The sequence below is a fragment of the Ambystoma mexicanum genome, chromosome 9 (genome assembly GCF_040938575.1).
Source record: "Ambystoma mexicanum isolate Mex_15411 chromosome 9, UKY_AmexF1_1, whole genome shotgun sequence".
Lineage (NCBI taxonomy): Eukaryota > Metazoa > Chordata > Amphibia > Caudata > Ambystomatidae > Ambystoma > Ambystoma mexicanum.
Genome location: NC_090931.1, coordinates 788,053,433 through 788,072,532, shown reverse-complemented (window position 1 = coordinate 788,072,532; position 19,100 = coordinate 788,053,433). Strand labels below are relative to the sequence as shown.

The following is a 19,100-nucleotide window of genomic DNA, read 5'->3' as shown; positions in this document are numbered from 1 at the left end:
CACAGTGACAAGTATTCAAACAAACTCTTACACTCCAAGGTTTCTTGATTAAACAATTATTAATTCGTTTAACAGTCAGTTAAATAAGCCTTCTTCAGAAGGGAGCAATATATAAGCAAAACACAAATACACTTCAAAATACACACTTAGTTTCTCTGAATCAGCAAGTACCCATTTGGGATGGCACACGGATGGTTCCCACACCTGAGGTGACTTGAATAACTAGGACACTTTGGCCATTAATAGATCACTGGTACATTTAGAGCAATACTGAATTGGTGTCAGAGAAAAGGGTTTGGAAATAAAACAAAAGGCTATACAAGTATGCTGAAGCAGGTAAGTACTTTTTAACCCCCAATGCAAAGTACATTAACTCTTTCCTGGAGGAAAGGTAAAACACAAAGTCAGAGGTAAGAAGAGTCTTTCAGGGAGCCTGGCCAGCCAATGTCAATTGAACAGAAGTCTAGGTGAACTGAAGCACTTCTTGTAGGTACGTAAAGGTCTTGCACAGTGTTTTAGAAGTCTTTGTAGAAATAAAGAATCACAGAAGGGCCACAAGCTGGGAGGCTTGTGAAGGTCAAAGCTGCAAGCAACTTTGCAAAAGCAACCAGGACAGGTCTCAACTGAGAACAAGCAAGGCTACACAACAAGAGGTAAGTCCCATTTTGTGTTACAGTACCTTTGGCCAGCTGGCTTCTGGACAGTAAATGGGTCCAGTTGTCACACTGCTGAGACCGTGGAAGTTATGGGCAAGATGGAGGTGCTATTAGGTCCCAACAGTCTGTCTGTGAACGGTCCAGTGTTTTTGTTGCTGCTGCATTTAAGGAAGCCACGCCCCCTGCGAGTCGCGTTGCAACTCGCTTTGCTGACTTTCGATTTTGTGCCTACTACCGTTCCTGACATACCGAGCTCCTCTTTTGTTTTCTCGGTTAATCTCCGAGGCCCTTCGCCTTCTCGATAGGCGACGGCCGTTCTCTCCTGCCTTTCCCTTCCTTTCCCCTTATCTGGTCCTCGGTTCCAGCCTAGCTTCGCCCCCCGTTGTATGCTCTACCTCGCTCGGCTGGTACCTGTCTTCCCCGTCGGCGAGGTTCCGGCTTTCCGGTTCCCTGTTGCTCGGGGTCTTTTCCGGCTTCCCTCGGTCTTGCCATCTCTCTCTCTCATTCGCGCACTCCAACATTCACTCGTTCTCTCATTCATGCTCTCTTGCATTCACTCTCTCTCTCATTCGCGCACTCCAGCATTCACTCGCTCTCTCATTCATACTCTCTCGCATTCACTCTCTCTTACTCTCACGGTCTCACTACTGCTCTCTATTGCTCACGAGTTTTCTCTCTCTCTCTCCCCATACCTTTACCTGTCTACCGAAACAACTTACCTCCGATTGCAGTCTTCTGTGCCTATGTTTGATCCTTCGGAAGCATAGAAGTTCCCCTTTGTGGCTCCACACTCCATCGCCTCTCCCAGGGCTCCTTCATCCATACCAAGGAATCACAGTCCGGTAGCTGTCATCCATTGGAGTATCAACTGGACATTGGCCTCAAGACTTTTAAAGACTCTGGATCCGCAATTCCTCCAATCTATCCTCGCCTGCAGCCTCACAGGGTTTTTTCTGCCTTACTGGCTTTTTCCCTGTTTTGGAAGGGGCGGACTCCCCAGGGTTCACCTGATGGTTTATTCCAATAACGGTCAAGGTGGCCTCCGGAGGAGACCGTCCCTATCTCTTCGAACGCAAGAAGGGGAAAGGACTCTTTAAGAAGGATACTGAAGAGGAGAGAACCCCGAAAGACCGGAGGAGAAGACAGAAAGTCGCCAGTCACAGTGAAGACCAAGGTGAGGAGTCTCCTGGGGAAGGAACTGTGGGAAGTGGCTCTGACAGTTTGCAACGCCAAACGAGTACGATGGCCTCCTTGGAACAATACCAGGAGATGGTAACAGCGATTCAGGGTCTCCAGGCGGAGGTTCAGAGCCTTCGAACAGAGAACATCAACTTACGTCAACAGGTGGCGACTCGAGAGGATTTCCGAGGTGACCTGCCTCCCCTGACGTTCTCCTTCGGGAAGTATGATGGCAGTCCGCAACTCCTGAAAGAATTTTTGGATGCCTGTATGATTTACTTTACCTTTCGACCTAAGGCCTATGAACTCGATAGGGCCAAGGTTGGGTTTTTGGTCTCCAACCTAGTGGGCAATGCTTTGGCCTGGGCTACTCCACTGATAGCGCAAGCAAATCCTGCGGTTAATGACTACGCACAGTTCACTCAATTGTTGCGGAACAGATTTGAACGACCAGAGGTCCAATATTCTTCATATGAAGCCCTCCTGGATCTCCGTCAGGGAAATCAAGGTGTACAGACATACGCCTCCGCATTTATGAAGTTGGCTACGGAGGCGGGGTGGCCAGATTCAGCCCAACAGACCCTCTTCCGACGAGGATTACATGATGAGCTCAAGGACGAACTAGCCCGGATGGCACGTCCTGCTTCCTTTCCAGAGTTGGTCACGATGTCTCTGCAGTTGGAGTTTAGATTGCAGGAGCGAAGATTAGAAAGGAGGAGGTTCAGACCACATCAGACTATCGGAATACCCGCCTCAAATCCTCCTACTCGATCGCAGACAGAGGAACCTATGCAAATAGGATCAACTAGGGGCTCGTTGACTCCCGAGGAACGAAAAAGACGCAGAGAACAGGGTCTTTGCATGTACTGCGGATCCTCTAAGCATCTGCTTAGGAGTTGCCCCGAGGTACCCCCGAGACGGTCGGGAAACGCATCTCCCCGGTCTTGAGCAGGGAAAGGAACCGGGCGGAATTGATTAATCCCTGCAATTTCAGGCAGCAGGATAAGCCGAAAGAGGACCATAGACTCATGGTATTTACAGTTCATCTGACTTTCGGATCTCTTGCTTCACTAGAAACCTTGGCTATGCTGGATTGCGGTGCTGCTGGAAACTTTATTGATATTCAGTGGGTTCAAGAACAAGCTATTCCCCTACTTCAGAAAGACTGTCCTTTACCGGTAGAGGGTGTAGACGGAGCTCCTCTCTCTTCTGGACCTATCATTCAAGAGACTTGTCCAGCCACTATGTCTTTGTTTCAACACCAGGAACAAATTACCTTTGATGTCATCAGAGCTGCCCATTTTCCCGTCATCCTGGGCATACCCTGGTTGCGCAAGCATAATCCCAGGATAGACTGGGCTACTAATACTGTAAGTTTTCTGTCTTCATATTGTTCCACTTCGTGTCTCCCCCAGACATCTCCTTTCAGGGGGAAGGGGGTTGCTGTTCCTACCTCCTCGGCAGTGGTTCAAACGATCCCTCCTTATTACCAGCAGTATGCCGAGATCTTTGAGGATATACTACCCCGTACTTTACCCCCACATCGAGCAGAGGATTGTGCCATCAATTTGAAACCTGAAGCATCGGTACCGTTTGGACGCATGTATCCGATGTCCCTACCAGAAAGAAGGGCATTGAAGGAGTATCTAGATGCTAATCTACAGAATGGCTTGATCCAGGAATCACACTCCCCAGCAGGGGCTTCAATGTTCTTCATCCCAAAGAAGGGCTCTGCTGAACTCAGGCCGTGTATAGATTACCGAGGATTGAACAGCTTGACTATTCGAGACAGATATCCTATGCCTCTCATAAAGGAGGTACTTGAAGCAGTAGAAGGAGCCTCTATATTCACCAAATTAGACCTTCGGGGAGCCTATCATCTGCTGAGAATAAAGAAAGGGGATGAGTGGAAGACGGCCTTTCGAACTCCTCTGGGACATTTCGAATATAGAGTCATGCCCTTTGGCCTGGTGAACGCCCCGGTAGTCTTCCAGCGCTTTGTTGATAAGATTTTTTCCGACTTGCTGTATGCCTCAGTGGTGGTCTATTTAGACGATATTTTGGTCTTTTCCTCCTCTCTCTCGGAACACCGAAGGCATGTCTCACTGGTCCTGCAAAGGTTAAGGGAAAATCAGCTCCTGGTCAAGCCAGAGAAGTGCATTTTCGAGGCTGCCTCAGTGTCATACTTAGGTTTTATCGTCTCAAAGGAGGGGATACAGATGGATCCTGAGAAGGTAAGGGCAGTCCTTAGATGGCCTGTTCCGAAGAGTCCCAAGGACATACAGAGGTTTTTGGGTCTTTCCAACTTTTACAGACGATTCATCCCTAACTTCTCTGACATACTCTTGCCCATCACTCGTCTTCTAAAAAAGGGCCAGAAGTTTGAATGGGATAAGGATGCCGACCAAGCCTTCCTGGTACTCAAGAAAGCCTTTACTACTGCTCCCATTCTGGTGCAACCTAACCAATCTCTCCCCTTTGTGGTTGAAACAGATGCCTCTGGAGGGGCCATTGGAGCTGCCCTCCTACAAGTCGGCAAAGATGGAGCGGAACATCCGGTGGCTTATTATTCTAGGACACTTACACCTAGTGAAAGGAATTACTCGGTGTTGGAACGAGAGCTACTGGCTATCCGACAGGCCTGTATTGAATGGAGACATTTGTTACAGGGAGCTGCCCATCCCTTTCTGGTTCGTACTGACCACCGGAATCTGAAGATATTGCAGCAAATGGAGTGTCGCAATTCCAGACACGCTCGATGGGCCTATTTCTTTTCCCAATATGACTTTGAAATCTCATATCTTCCCGGAAAGGAGAACGCTCTAGCGGACGCTCTCTCTCGGAGCCTGGAGTACAAAGAGGAAGAGAAACAGGGCCAGGATGGGATACTTGCTGGCAAGAGAATCCTGGGAATGGTCAGCTCGTTCCTACAAGAAGTAGAGCTTGCCACTAATCATATCGATGTGTCTTCAGAGTATCAACCACTCCTGGTGAAGAGGGGTGGGTTGTACTTTCATCAAGGCGCCCTATTTCTACCGTCTAAGGAGTTCCAAACGCAAGCCCTATATTGGTGTCACGACCTTCCGTCTGCGGGTCACAAGGGACAGAGGGCAACCCTACGCCTGGCTTCTAGATATTTCTGGTGGCCGACAATGATAAAGGACACTAAGGCATACGTGATGAGTTGTCCAGTATGTGCGGCCAACAAGAATACCACTCACAGACCATTGGGCCTGCTCCAACAAGAGCCTCTACCAGCTCATCCTTGGGTACATGTATCTACCGATTTTATTGTAGATCTTCCCCCCTCGGGGGGATACACAGCAATTATGGTGACTATTGACTCCCTGAGCAAGATGGCACATTTCTCTCCCTTACATGGCTTGCCTTCCGCCCCCATGACGGCCGAAGTATTCCTGAGAGACGTAGTGAGATTACATGGCTTGCCTCGGACCATAGTGTCGGATAGGGGAACCCAATTTACCTCCCGTTTTTGGTCAGCGTTATGCAGCTCTCTGGGGATTCAGAAAGCATTGTCTTCTGGTTACCATCCCCAGAGTAACGGCCAGACCGAACGCTTAAATGTAACCATCGAACAATATCTACGTTGTTTCTGCAATCAGGAGCAGGATAAGTGGCAGTCCTATCTAGCACTGGCAGAGTTTACCTACAACAATACCCAACATTCTGCTACAGGCATCAGTCCCTTCTTTTTTACCTACGGGTATCATCCGAGACATATTCCTCTTTTTGGGATTCCTCCTACTACTGTGCCCTCGGTGGATCAACATCTTCATGATCTCCGTACCATCCAAAAGGAAGCTGTACAGAAGTTGGAGGCAAGCCGGATACGTTACAAGAAGTATGCGGATAAGAAGCGATCCCCTAACCCTAACTGGGCTGTAGGAACCAAGGTGTGGTTATCAACCAAATATCTCCCGCGTTGGGTTCACCCAGGAAAATTCTCGGCCCGCTTCATAGGTCCTTTCCCTATTTTGTCCCAGGTAAATCCTGTGGCCTTTCGGTTACAATTACCACCCAGGATGAAGAGGATTCACCCTGTTTTCCATACGTCTCTCCTAAAGGCTTATTTTCCCGATCCTACGAGTCATCGTAGACCCTCTTCTTTAAGGATCGAGGACCCGGACCCTGACGAGTATGAAGTGGAGAGGCTGGTGGATTCCCGTTAGACATGGCACTATACAATACCTGGTCCATTGGAAAGGGTACTCAGCAGCAGAACGATCTTGGGAGCCCAGACGTAACATCCATGCTCCACGCCTTCTCAGATTGTTCCATCGCCTTCACCCAGGGAAGCCCGGGGGAGAAGGGATAAGGAGAGGGCATACTGTCACACTGCTGAGACCGTGGAAGTTATGGGCAAGATGGAGGCGCTATTAGGTCCCAACAGTCTGTCTGTGAGCGGTCCAGTCTTTTTGTTGCTGCTGCATTTAAGGAAGCCACGCCCCCTGCGAGTCGCGTTGCAACTCGCTTTGCTGACTTTCGATTTTGTGCCTACTACCGTTCCTGACATACCGAGCTCCTCTTTTGTTTTCTCGGTTAATCTCCGAGGCCCTTCGCCTTCTCGATAGGCGACGGCCGTTCTCTCCTGCCTTTCCCTTCCTTTCCCCTTATCTGGTCCTCGGTTCCAGCCTAGCTTCGCCCCCCGTAGTACCCTCTACCTCGCTCGGCTGGTACCTGTCTTCCCCGTCGGCGAGGTTCCGGCTTTCCGGTTCCCTGTTGCTCGGGGTCTTTTCCGGCTTCCCTCGGTCTTGCCATCTCTCTCTCTCATTCGCGCACTCCAACATTCACTCGTTCTCTCATTCATGCTCTCTTGCATTCACTCTCTCTCTCATTCGCGCACTCCAACATTCACTCGTTCTCTCATTCATACTCTCTTGCATTCACTCTCTCTCTCATTCGCGCACTCCAGCATTCACTCGCTCTCTCATTCATACTCTCTCGCATTCACTCTCTCTTACTCTCACGGTCTCACTACTGCTCTCTATTGCTCACGAGTTTTCTCTCTCTCTCTCTCTCCCCATACCTTTACCTGTCTACCGAAACAACTTACCTCCGATTGCAGTCTTCTGTGCCTATGTTTGATCCTTCGGAAGCATAGAAGTTCCCCTTTGTGGCTCCACACTCCATCGCCTCTCCCAGGGCTCCTTCATCCATACCAAGGAATCACAGTCCGGTAGCTGTCATCCATTGGAGTATCAACTGGACATTGGCCTCAAGACTTCTAAAGCCTCTGGATCCGCAATTCCTCCAATCTATCCTCGCCTGCAGCCTCACAGGGTTTTTTCTGCCTTACTGGCTTTTTCCCTGTTTTGGGAGGGGCGGACTCCCCAGGGTTCACCTGACGGTTTATTCCAATAACGGTCAAGGGGGCCTCCGGAAGAGACCGTCCCTATCTCTTCGAACGCAAGAAGGGGAAAGGACTCTTTAAGAAGGATACTGAAGAGGATAGAACCCCGAAAGACCGGAGGAGAAGACAGAAAGTCGCCAGTCACAGTGAAGACCAAGGTGAGGAGTCTCCTGGGGAAGGAACTGTGGGAAGTGGCTCTGACACCAGTTGGCTTCTGTTCCTGTACAGCTCTGCAGATCCTGTTGTTCCTGGGCCTCAGTCATGAGGACAAGAGGGAGGACATCTGGGGACTCCTGCACTGTAATGGAAGGTTGGCGGCAGCAATGGATAAACTTCAATTCAACGGCACTTCGTGGTATCAGCTCCTCGCGTCAACAGCAAATAGCAACACTGTGGTTCTCGAATACCACTTCAGACTTTCCTCGTATCTGGGGTCCAGCACTCTGTTGAGGTGGCTCAAGCTTGGTCAGTCCTGCTTCCTGGTAGTCCGGAGGATCTTCCTGGAGCTCGGGTCCAACTTAGACAGTCACTCGATTCTGGTGTTCCTCTCCCTGGCACTTCGGTTCCTGCAGCAGCAATGGAAGTACAGCCAGCTCCGAGAGGATTTCCAGATGAGCTTGTCTTGGGGTCGATTGGTCCTACCAACCCAAAGGGAGAAGTCGTCCTTTGCAGGTCTTCTCTAGTTGAGGTGAATTTGGAGCTTCAGCACAGCAGCAGGGCTTCACCGGACAAACTAACGGTCCAGGAGTTGCAGCAGGCATCCCTTCCAAGTTCTTCTTTGGATTCCTTCGTTTAGTTGTTGTCGACTCTGCCTTCCATCCAAAAAGCCTCGCCTTTTGTGCAGGTTTCTCCCATTCATTCCAGCCTAGCTGTCAATCACACAACAGGGTGGCTGTCCTTCAAGGGCAGCCATCCTACCAATCAACTTTGGGTGCATTCCTGTAACTAAGGGGATTAAGGACAGGGAGTTTTGGGCACCTCCCTCACTTCCTGCCCCTGTCAAACATGTTGGAGCAAGAGGCATGGCTTCACTTGTGAATCCTGCCAAAGACAAAATCCTGCCAAAGACAAAACGAACAAAGGGACCAAACTTGGTTTGGCGCGCAGAGTACATCTCAAGAAGGACCTTTCCAACAAGAAATGGCGAAAAGAGAACGGGCCATTTTGCAAAATGGGCACCCATAGGTGCTTTACCAAGGCTGCAATTGCAGCCCACGGTAGACACAAAGAATGTAGTAAAAAGTAAACCACTGCCACCAGCCATTAATTGTAGAAAGGGTAACATAAACATGTTTACATGAGAAACTAGACAAAAGGGATACCAAGTAACCCCACCAACACCCTATTGTAAGATAGTGTGTGCTGGGTCTAGAAAGTTACAAATGTAACTTAAGTCAATTTCACTTCACTGCTCTTGGAAACAGTTTCACCAAGAGAAGGTATTTAAACCTTTGGGAAATCTAAGAGACTTCCCTGTGCCTCTGCACTGAAGGTGCTGTGTGTCACAATGCAAAGATGATGCCTATGGAGTTTGTCAGTCCAAATCACAGAAAAATGCATGAGAGAGTGGGAAAAGCATCTCCCTCTCTCCAGGTTAGAAATTAAAAGTCCTAAAGTACAGCAAAAAGAGCTGGGGGTCTCTAAGGTAGAAGGGAATTAGCACATTTCTGAGAATTCTCCCTAACACTGCAGACCAAGGCAAGGGTGTCTTTCCCTTTGGTATTTTGTGTTTTGGAGGAACATTTTGCTAAAACACCATCCAAGCAGCATTAGAAGGGCGCCATTTTCCTTGAAGAAGGAACTTTCTGTTAGTTACCTTTTTAGTTGTAGTGTCAGTGATAGAAGTAGGTTATGACGCAGGATGGTGGAATGTACTTTGACAGACTTTCTGACAGACCCTGTTGGCAGAGAAACCCCTGTTCGCAGATAGGAACAGCGAGGAACTTTTTCACATTAAAATAAGTCTATAACCAAAATCATGCCACATTTGTGTCTCTCTCCTCTTTCGACACTCTTGCACTACTCAAACTCCTCCCTCCCCACCATTAGGAAGCCATTCTTTAATGCTTGTACTGGCAACTCCTGCTGAAAGTATCCTAGATGTCCCCTAGACTTGCCTGACTGAGGACAGGCCCTGAGTGCCGACCTCTTGAGCATGTGAAGGGAGTGCCAAGCTGGGTAGCAACGAGGCACGCACGTGGACAAATTATTAAACCCTGTGGTGGGGCAGAAGTCCAGAATGTAATTCTAAAAATAGGATCCAAATGACATCCGTTAGTTGTGGATCTAAGCATTAAAGGAATGGTGCAAATGTGTCCTCTATTTGGACTGAGGGCAACTCCCAAAACTCATGGTTGTATATTCTGGAGCAAATGCTACCTGTATTCAGCACGGGTTAAATGCCTAATTAATCTGACTTCCATTTCTAACAAATTTTAGCTCATAAGTATGCCAGACAAAAGTCCCAAAGATTAAATAGTTTCTGAGGCAGTCCCGCACAGGTACCAAGCTGCCTTAAATGCTGAGCCAGAAGCATAGTGACCTCCTTTGTCTATTCCACACCAGTGCTGGGCTTATAGTTGTCTCTCAAGCTCATGCACTTTGTTCCCCAGAATCATGCATAGATACTCAGCGAGGTGGCCAGTATAATGCATACCTGCGTAATTTCACATTATGCGCGTTCGTCTTTGGCCCAGATTACCATGCTTTGGCATTCACCTAGACTTCCCACATTGTACTACTGTTTGTCTCATGCAGTTGCCTGTCCACTACCCTAGATGACCTTTTATAAAACTCTAAAGCCTCATGCGATGACCCGTAGGCGTACCACCAACGTCTGTCCATGGGGATACGAGTGCATCCTAGTCCTGGATTGGCCCTAGATGTTTTGAGTCATACATCTATGCAACCTCTGATTTTGAGAACTGTGCTCTGTGGGGGAGTGAGACCTGTATTGCTGGAGCTCCGAAACCGGGGAAATCTCAGAATATTCTTGTTTTATAACTAGGCAACAAGACTTATCTTACACACCTGCTTGATCAGAAATTAGATGTCAAATATGTTTCTGGATCCCAAAAAAAGATGCATCTCTAAAGGAGCCTTAGCAGTTACCTCGATTACCAGCAAGAGGTTACTTGGGCCCCAGAACGGAAGACTCAATCCATACAGCAAAGTTTACTGTCTTTATGTGTGTTCCCAATAAGTTGCTGTCTTTGAATGCCTAGGCCCTGAGACATAATATTCAGCTTTCAACCTGTATAGTAATTGTATCTTTCGACATCTGGTTCTATGGGAATAGCTTTCCCCCATGTATATCGAATGAATAGGCTCTGTTCTGTTCCTTCAGATCACATGTGTAGGGACCACAAAATGGCTCTCCTCTGTAATTATGAGGATTTTAGCTTGTATTCTCACAGGTGCTTTATCGCCGTGGTAAACTGGAACTTTCTGTCTGTTTGTCCTTGGAGAGGCTGTGCACAGTGACTGTGCTGGAAGCTTTGTCTACCTCACTTTGTATTCTGAGGTTTTCCTTGCTTTCCCCATTCACTTCAATGCACCTGTGGCCGCCATCTTTGTTCTTATGACCATCCAGATTAGTCACAAATTAGGCATGAGCAAGCTATGTATCTGTAGTTTGAGGTGTCTTGGCGTTTCTGCATAGCTGAAGATTTACTGGTGTAATTGTATCGGTCCTAACTACTACAGGTCGTAAGCATTCATTTCATATCTGTAAGCAATAAACTAAAGTGATTGTATAGCTTTGTGCATGGATGTCTATATGCTTTATGTTTAATGCATCTATGTTGTGAGGTCAGTGATGACGTCATCGGTTCCATCAAGTCTGCAGTCAGTCAACTTGCTCGATCAATGACAATTGCATCTCTTCCATGTTATCAATCGAATACGTTTTGAATGGCTGTCTGAGTGAATAACGTTTCTCATATCTGCGATACATCAACAATGGCGTTGAAGGGCCCAGGAGTGATTTGAATTTCTCTGTCTTCGGGCTGAGAGTTGGGTAGGGGTCACGAGGGCCACCCTTGGGTCTCCCTCTTCACGTGTCTGGTTGTGTGATGTCACCTTGTGTTTGTGTGATTCCTGTCGGACAACAGTTGGTCACAGCATAAATTGAACAAACACCTAGTCCCGCTGTAAAGTGATAAAACATGATTGAATGAAACTGAAAGTGTGCTGATTTATACAATTTGTTGTTTTTTACTTTTGAGTAGCTAATTGACTGTTTCAATTTATAAGTATGTACATAAGACATCTAAATTAATCTCATGTGGGAAAAGATGTGGCCCTGTGCTTGATCTGGAAAACAGCTTGGCAGGTTTCGTGCATTTGAAGGTGTAGTTTGATGGTGCTTGATCTGGAAAGCCATTTTGACCCACCTGACAAAGGTAATACTGTCGGTGACAGAACACTTTTTATTTTTAGATACTTTTGATGATAACTCGAGTAGTTCTGATAAATAATGTCATTTACCTTGGCCTTGTAAAAAAAATGGGCGGTACCCTCCCACTCAGCGTGGAAAATACCAAGGGGAGCCAGAAGCCCAGCCTGAACAAGGAGGCCCACATTCATAAAATCCTTACTTGTGCCGAAATGTGTCTATGCAGAACACGTATTGATCATACCATGCCTCGAACGAGTACTTGCCAGCCTCTATTTCGGAGGACCTGTATGTGATGTGATGAGGACCCGGAAACAGGACCAAAGGAGCATCAGGAGAAAGACACGCAGAGGTGAACCTGGTGCGGGGCAGACACACCACCAACAAACCCAAAAGAAAGGGAGAGACAGCCTTCCCATTCGATGAAACTGCTACAGAGAGCGTGGATCCTCCAATCCACTGGAGCAAGCTTGCGCAAAACCCGACCGCTCCATGGATCACCGTTGCTCATAACAGGAGACAGACCCACCCTTTTCTCATTGACTTACTTGGGAACCCCAAGAAAGAAGGCCCAGAAACAAGAAGATTGTCCTTCCCAAGCACCCAGGTTCAATGATGAACCTGTGAGGGTAAAGTGGGTGGGGCTTAGTCTCCTTCTAACATCTGGCCAAACATACACATCCTGCTTGGGACAGGGCCAGATTAGCCTTGGAAAGGTAACCAAATCGATCACAGTGAGGGGAATTTAAACTGGAAGCAGGAGTGTCCGGTTTTTCGAGTGTGGTGGTTGGAGGTGGAGTCGAGGGCAACCAAGAGACCATCAAGAGCAAGGAAAGAGCGGCAGAATGTGGAAGAAAACCATTGAACAGCTCAGTGTGCGTGTTTCTGAGACTGGTGAGTAAGAGTTTAGTGTAAGGATTGAATGTGACTTGAATGGTAGAGACTGGAAGCAGGGTGTTTGAGTAGTTGGTGCAGAGGAGCAAGTGGTTGTGCGGAGGAGGGGAGTAGTTGTGCGGAGGAGGGGAGTAGTTGTGCGGAGGAGGGGAGTAGTTGTGCGGAGGAGGGGAGTAGTTGTGCAAAGGAGGGGAGTAGTCGTGTGAAACTGGTCAGTAGTGGTAAAGAGCAGGCAGTAGTAGTGGGAGAGGAGAAATAGTCTAGTGGGAGGAGAAGTAACTTCAAAAGTTGGATGCAAGGACTAGATTGCGTGAGAGAGACTGGAGGGACAGGAGAGAGAAGGGCGAGGAAAGACAGAATGAGTGGAGCTGGAGTGTGCATGGAGGGGAAGAGAAGGGAAATTAAAGGAAAGGAAAGAACGGACTTGAAAGATAAACATGAATCTTGTAGAGTGGGCGTAATGCACTTCCCAATTGCCCATAGAACACTAACATCGGATAGAGTAGGGATAGCCTGGAAGTACCTGAGTGACTCATCATTTTAGGGAACCATCCGTAGCCTAAGGTAGCCACTACACAGTCGGGGCTACCGTTCAGTAGTACTAAGCTGGGGTACGGACACCTCGGTTAAGGAGGAGATCCCAAAGGAGATGGGAGAGAGGGGGGATGGCCCTAGGGGACACACAATTGGAAAAACGAACTTTCAGACTGAGTGATCTGTGTGCCATGGCGACTTCAACTTTTTTTTTTTTTTTTAACAATCGTAATTGCTCGCCTTTTGATGGTTAGGGTATCGCTGAGCTACCAAGCTTTTCCTGATCGAAAAGGGAGAATATTGCATTTCTAGAAGCCATAATGGGTTCTTTCCTAGCTAAATGGGCTGCTAATGGGTAGCGTCGGGTTCAGAAGGAGTTTGGGAAAGCGGTAGGAGGTGGGTAAGGACAGTCTGGGTGGGGGCGTCTTGTTCGGGTGGGATGCGCGGGGAACAGAGGCAGTGGAGAGAATTTGCGCTGCATAATGGATCGACAATTTCCGTTAATCTCCTTTGGCAGTGAGATTGTTTTTGTTTGGATTAGTTGAAGTGTATTTGTGGAAACTTTAAAAAAAATGTAGAACGACTCAACGACACCGGATGTAATAATTATTCGATGGCGATTGGCTGCCTCGATAAAAAAAAAGAATACATAGAGGAGGCGGTGGGGACCGTTTTTCCAGTGCTTAGAATCATAAGTGTTCAGCTGCATTACATGTTCACCGATTCATATTTCTCCTTCTTTATGACTTGTGACTTTCAAAAAATGTATTATTTATCTGTTGTAAAACCAACCTTTCAAGTAAAGAATGTTCCTGAAGTACTGTCGTGTTGTTTGTCCACAGCCCCCGCTGGTCCAGGCCATTTTCAGCGGCGATTCGGACGAAATTCGGATGTTGATCTACAAAACTGAGGATGTGAACGCTTTGGTGAGTGACGGGCTCCTTATTTTATTTTAAGGCCTTGGGGGCTGCATGTGGCTGTGGCTTATCCACAGTCCTTTAAGACGGGGAAACGGTAAGGATTAGAAGAAAGACCCATGTTTGCATCTTCAGCCATGCTGCACACCACTTGGCTGTGTACATACCGAGTGCAGCCAAGCGCGTTATACTACACTACTCTCTCTACTGACTTGGACTGTGGTTCCTGGGGATGGTTCAACCACACAGCGCTTTGGAATCATGACAATGGTAAACGGCGCTATAGAAATGCCAAATAACGAAACTCTGAAAGCCAATTTCTGAGGCAGGAAGTCTTTCTTCTAATGTAATCACACTACCCTAGTGTGGGGCTACCTCCTATATCTTCCTGCAGCAATATCGCTACCCTGTGGATTGTACCCAGTAGTGAACCAAAGTTGAATGCAACAAGGCCAAAGGTTAATGGGGCTTGGTCCCAAGGAGCCCAGTTCCACAGGAGCCTCTGGCCCCACAGACCCCCAGGAGCTTCTAGTCTGCAGCAGTTTGCTGTCCACTGCTACAATCACAACACCCCAGGGGAAAAGGGCATTGGGACAAAATACTAAACCACATACCCTTTCTTTGGCTCGATTGCAGAGCTGAAAGATAGGCAAAGTAAGGTAAGTGCTTACGAATCGTGGTGCAACCTCACCAGTACCTTTCTCCTCCTGGGTCCCCCTAACAATAGCATGTTATATCGGGGATCCTCTGCTAATTGCACAGGGGAGCTTTTACTGCAAATATGACTTCTGTTCCTTTAGTGAAGATCATGTTTAGTACTGTTTCGCAGGACTGTTAATCTCAGGCTGCGCTCGTTTTTTAGTTTTGCTTATTAGATGGTCCTTTAGTGCTGCCTTTAAATCGAAACTTCTGCAGATAGGAGGGATATGGGATGTGCCAAGGAATACACCGCCTGTGGACATTGTTTGGTTGTTTACCCACCCATTGACTGCAAATGGCCATGCTAATCTCTGTGGCCATACCCACCATTTAACTGCCCCTCCCCACCCAAAACACACCCTCCTGACATCTCCTTGAGCTAGCTTTACCATGCAGTAACATCACACTTTGTGATGTATAGGGTCTGCCAGTGTTTTTGCCAAGCAGTCTTTTGTTATAAAGGATCTCCTGATGTAATCAAATGTCTTAACTAAGTATGCCTTCAGCTACTTTATGTTAAAGGAATATGTGTGCCCTTGCATCTGTTCCTTGCACTGAAGTCCTGTAAAAAAGCAAGCATTGACAAAGCTAACCTTTTTGGGTTGTATGTGTCATGCATTTGCCAGGGACTGATATTACATGCATTGGTAATGACAATATGTTCCAGCTTTTCCCATCTTAAGGCCAGTTAAGTACAATTAGGGCAGTGTCTGGAAATTGCCTAACACATCCCATATCTCCTATGATCTCCTCTTTTGTTGCTCACTTCACTCATTACTCTCTCCCTCTCGATCATTCTCTCCCCCACTCCTCTCCCTTCTTACTTGCAAATTGTTCTAAATACCGATTTTATGGCTTGATTCATGTTTACTGTTTTGCTTCTACTGTTCCGTGTTTTATGTGTTACTTGTTAACTGTAAAGCGCCTTGGTTTAAGGCGCTATATAAAACAATAAAAATACAAATACATACCTACACAAGCCAAAACCGTTGACGTTGCCAATAGATGTTTGTTTGAGGACCCCTGAGGTACTGCTGATATGTTTTTTTGTATCTTTCATTCAATCCACTAGGAAAGAGGTCTACCAGTAGTTCCAGTAATGTCGAGAACCTCCCAGGACATTAGCTAACGACATGGACTAACTATCTTTTGTTGCCTTTATTATTTATTCATTGTTATTTATGTTTCTCCTCTGCTTCGCACTTTCCACTTCTCCCCCTTCCATGCACTTTTCCCCTCCCCCTCTCCCATGCACTTGCGCATTCTCAATGTTACTGGGCCTAGTAAGATCGCTGTTTTGTTCTCCCCTGTTCCCCACCCTTGCCTTGTCGCACTCTGAAACACTTGTGTACGTGCGCGATAGAAATAAAATATCAATATCAATATCTGTTTTTTTTCCTGGATGACTTGAAAGTAGCAGGGGCTTTTACTCAGCCATTCTACACGTATTCCTTAGTTCAAGTCAAGTCTTTTAAATGTACTTTGTTCTAAGGTTTAAATTCTGTTCCCCCAAAGTAATGCCTCAGTAGCTTCGAGCTTCTAACGTTGCAGGTGTAAAGCGTTCCTTGATCAGCACAGGAAATGTCTGCCAAGAGAGCCGAGACCCTACTCTCCTTGCGGCGGAGCGGCGTCTCCAGAGGTGCCTGCGCGGTTCACTCACTGGGGCAGTCTGACGTATTTCCTGTTCTGGGCCCCACTCATGATCACTACTATACATGTAGGGCCAAAGGCTGGAAGGGGATTTTTTCTGTGATTGCACAGACCACTATAGGACAAATATAGGAATACAGTATTTGAGGCAGGCCACGCCTCGGAATCCAAGCTGCACGGAGCACTAACTCCATCGCCCTATCACCAACTCTGGTGGTAATGTCCACTTCAGGCCTTTCTTTACTGAGGCGGCCCGCAGCGTAGGCTTTGGATCAAAGAGACTGTGGTCAAGGGGTCTGCACTCATTCTGTACTGTTCTGAACTCTGCTCTCCATCAGCCTTCAGAACCTTCTCTTCCATCTTGGCTTGGGAGGAAGCTAGCCTCCTAATTTTGTTAGAGAAAATATACACATTTTAAGGTCAAAGGGCTCACACAACCACTCCTACACACCACCACCACCAGAACGATGCAACCCCTACAGAAATTGTCCCTAACTTAGTTGCCCTAAATCCAGTCCCCAGTCCTGCTGAAGCTGCCACCCACCTTATGGACCAGCACTGAAGCCCTGTGGGCTAGCGGCCAGCAGGACCTGACACAGGACCCTGACAGCTGATGCGTGCAGTTTCCCACCTACTTTGTCCTTGCACCTGCCCACAAGGCACTGGAAAGTGCCGTGAGCTGTCATGATAGGTTAATAGCTACATTTTCACATTTTGTTTAGCTGCCGCATGACTGTCTCAGGAGGTTACCACCCACGCGTGAGCGATGCATGTACCTTTTGCTCACTGACTGCCACTTATGCCCGTTGGACTCTGATCCCATATGTGAGGGGGGCCCTTGGGAGCCCCCAGGAATGTGTGGAACTCGATGTTGGTCATGTATGACTGTGAGGAATGTGGCACCATCCAGGTTCTTTGAAGGTCTTGGTTTCGCAATGAAACGAGCCTCCACAGCGTGTTCCTGCCAAGAAGGGAGGTCTAATTTCCTGTCACCAGCATCGGGTGACTTTTTTTTCACAGAGACAGTTTGTCAGCCCATGTTATGCCACTGCTGGTTTTAAGCCTAGGTTTTTACTCCAGAGAAGAGTTGGACCTCGACTCGCCCCTTTTGGGGTGAGAAGCCTCACCCTCAGTAAACAAACTCTATGGTCACTTATTGATATGGAGGTAGGTGGCAAGGTTGCTAACCACGTGGGTCATGTGCTGATCTTGCGCCAATAGTTTGAGCTAAAAGAGTTCCTACAGAGGAGCAGTGGCTCACGCATTCATTTCCCCACAAGGAGGAGCAGAGAAAGGGGAAAGGCGAAGAAAACAGAACAGTTGTTCTGGCTTAGGAATAAGGCATTTACAGTGAAATGCAAACTTCGGATGGGCGTGAACAATGCAAAACTCTAAAATGTAAAAGATTTATCGAAGACATTATGTCAGCGTGTGGTCAGGTAGCAAAGTATTTATCCCATCTTTTCCCTCCACTTTTAAGTTTCTTTTCAGTGCCTGCCTTTGTCACGCTGGTATTGGACTCTGTCGCTGCACCAGATTCAAAGTTAGTTTATTTTTCGTTCGTGACACTAAGCTTTGCTCTCCTTCCAAGAATGCAGCTTTACCTTTGACTGTGTTCTTTCGTCATATTAGGGTACAGTGATTTCTTAGTTTTGGCTAATAGGTGGTGCAAGCGCCATCTAAAAGAATTAACTATTGCGTTCGAATACAGCTAACGAGTAATGGCATATGATGAGGGACACAAAGCTTGTAGGTGGTGTTTGGTTATTTACCCAACCATTGACTGCTCATGGACATCCTAATATCTATGGCCATTCCCACCCACTTCCTGCCCCTCCCCGTTCAAAACACATCCTCCTAAGATCTCTTTGAGCCAGGTTTTTCAAGCCTTACAATCAAACTTCGAGCTTCAAGCGTCTGCCAATATTTTGTTGGTGTAATAGAAATTTCTTTAAAGAAGTCTGCCTACAGTTACCCGATTTATAAGCACCATGTGTGTTCTTCACTGGCGTCCTATCAAAAACTAGCATTGGCAAAGTCAACAGCTTTGGCTTGTGTGTAAGTAATAGCCATTTACCAGGCACTGCTATTTCCGTGCCCAGGTACTCTCACCATTTTGCAGCTACTACCAGCAGTGGTCCATTATTACCACGATGGTGGTGCCTAGCCAAATGCCTTCCCAATAGCCCACCCTGTGGGCATTGCCAATGCTTGTTTTCCTTGGAACCATCTGGGGGTTTCTTCTTTCCTACACTGCAAGGTCCAATTCGTTTTACTCCCACACCCCTCTCAGAGAAATACAGGATTCCCAGAATACATAATACACATTTTCTAGTTTCTTTTTTCTCTGCGGATCCTCTGTTCACCTCTCAATTTAAATGTCTTTCTCTTCAGCCCACGATTGGCTCTCCCAGGCTGCAAGGTCGGATCCAGCGTTCCCTTCCTAAACTGTATCCCCTCTATCCATGTCCTTCCAAGAGTCCCCCCAAGTATTGCATCCCATGATGTGCCTCCATATTATGATACCCGTGCAGTGCTACCCCTTCTTTACAGTGCTCCGTTACATCGCAGCTGGACGCATGCTATATAAAATCCTGCACATGCATGCAAATATGTTGACATCGGCGTCCTTTGCATTTAAGCGGTTAAAGGCAACTTAGCTGAGTCTGATAAAGCTGAAGGGCTGTTAGGCAGAATCCTATGCAGTTCCCTTAGGGAGCACTACAGAAGATTAGGACTACAGGTATATGCAATAAATCCCCTTTGGTATCAGTCTGCACCACAAACATTGAGTTGGTAGCTGT

The 19,100-nt window shown here is 47.3% G+C and overlaps 1 protein-coding gene across 4 annotated transcripts in view; it reads left to right on the top strand.

Moving 5' to 3' along the window:
• ANKRD44 (ankyrin repeat domain 44) overlaps positions 1-19,100 on the top strand; it is a 1,456,106-nt gene that overhangs the window by 450,294 nt on the left and 986,712 nt on the right. For all 4 annotated transcript variants that reach the window (XM_069615728.1, XM_069615729.1, XM_069615727.1 and 1 more), the window contains exon 2: positions 13,873-13,956. In XM_069615728.1, coding sequence (XP_069471829.1) covers positions 13,873-13,956 — 84 coding nt within the window. The remainder of the gene's footprint in view (positions 1-13,872; positions 13,957-19,100) is intronic.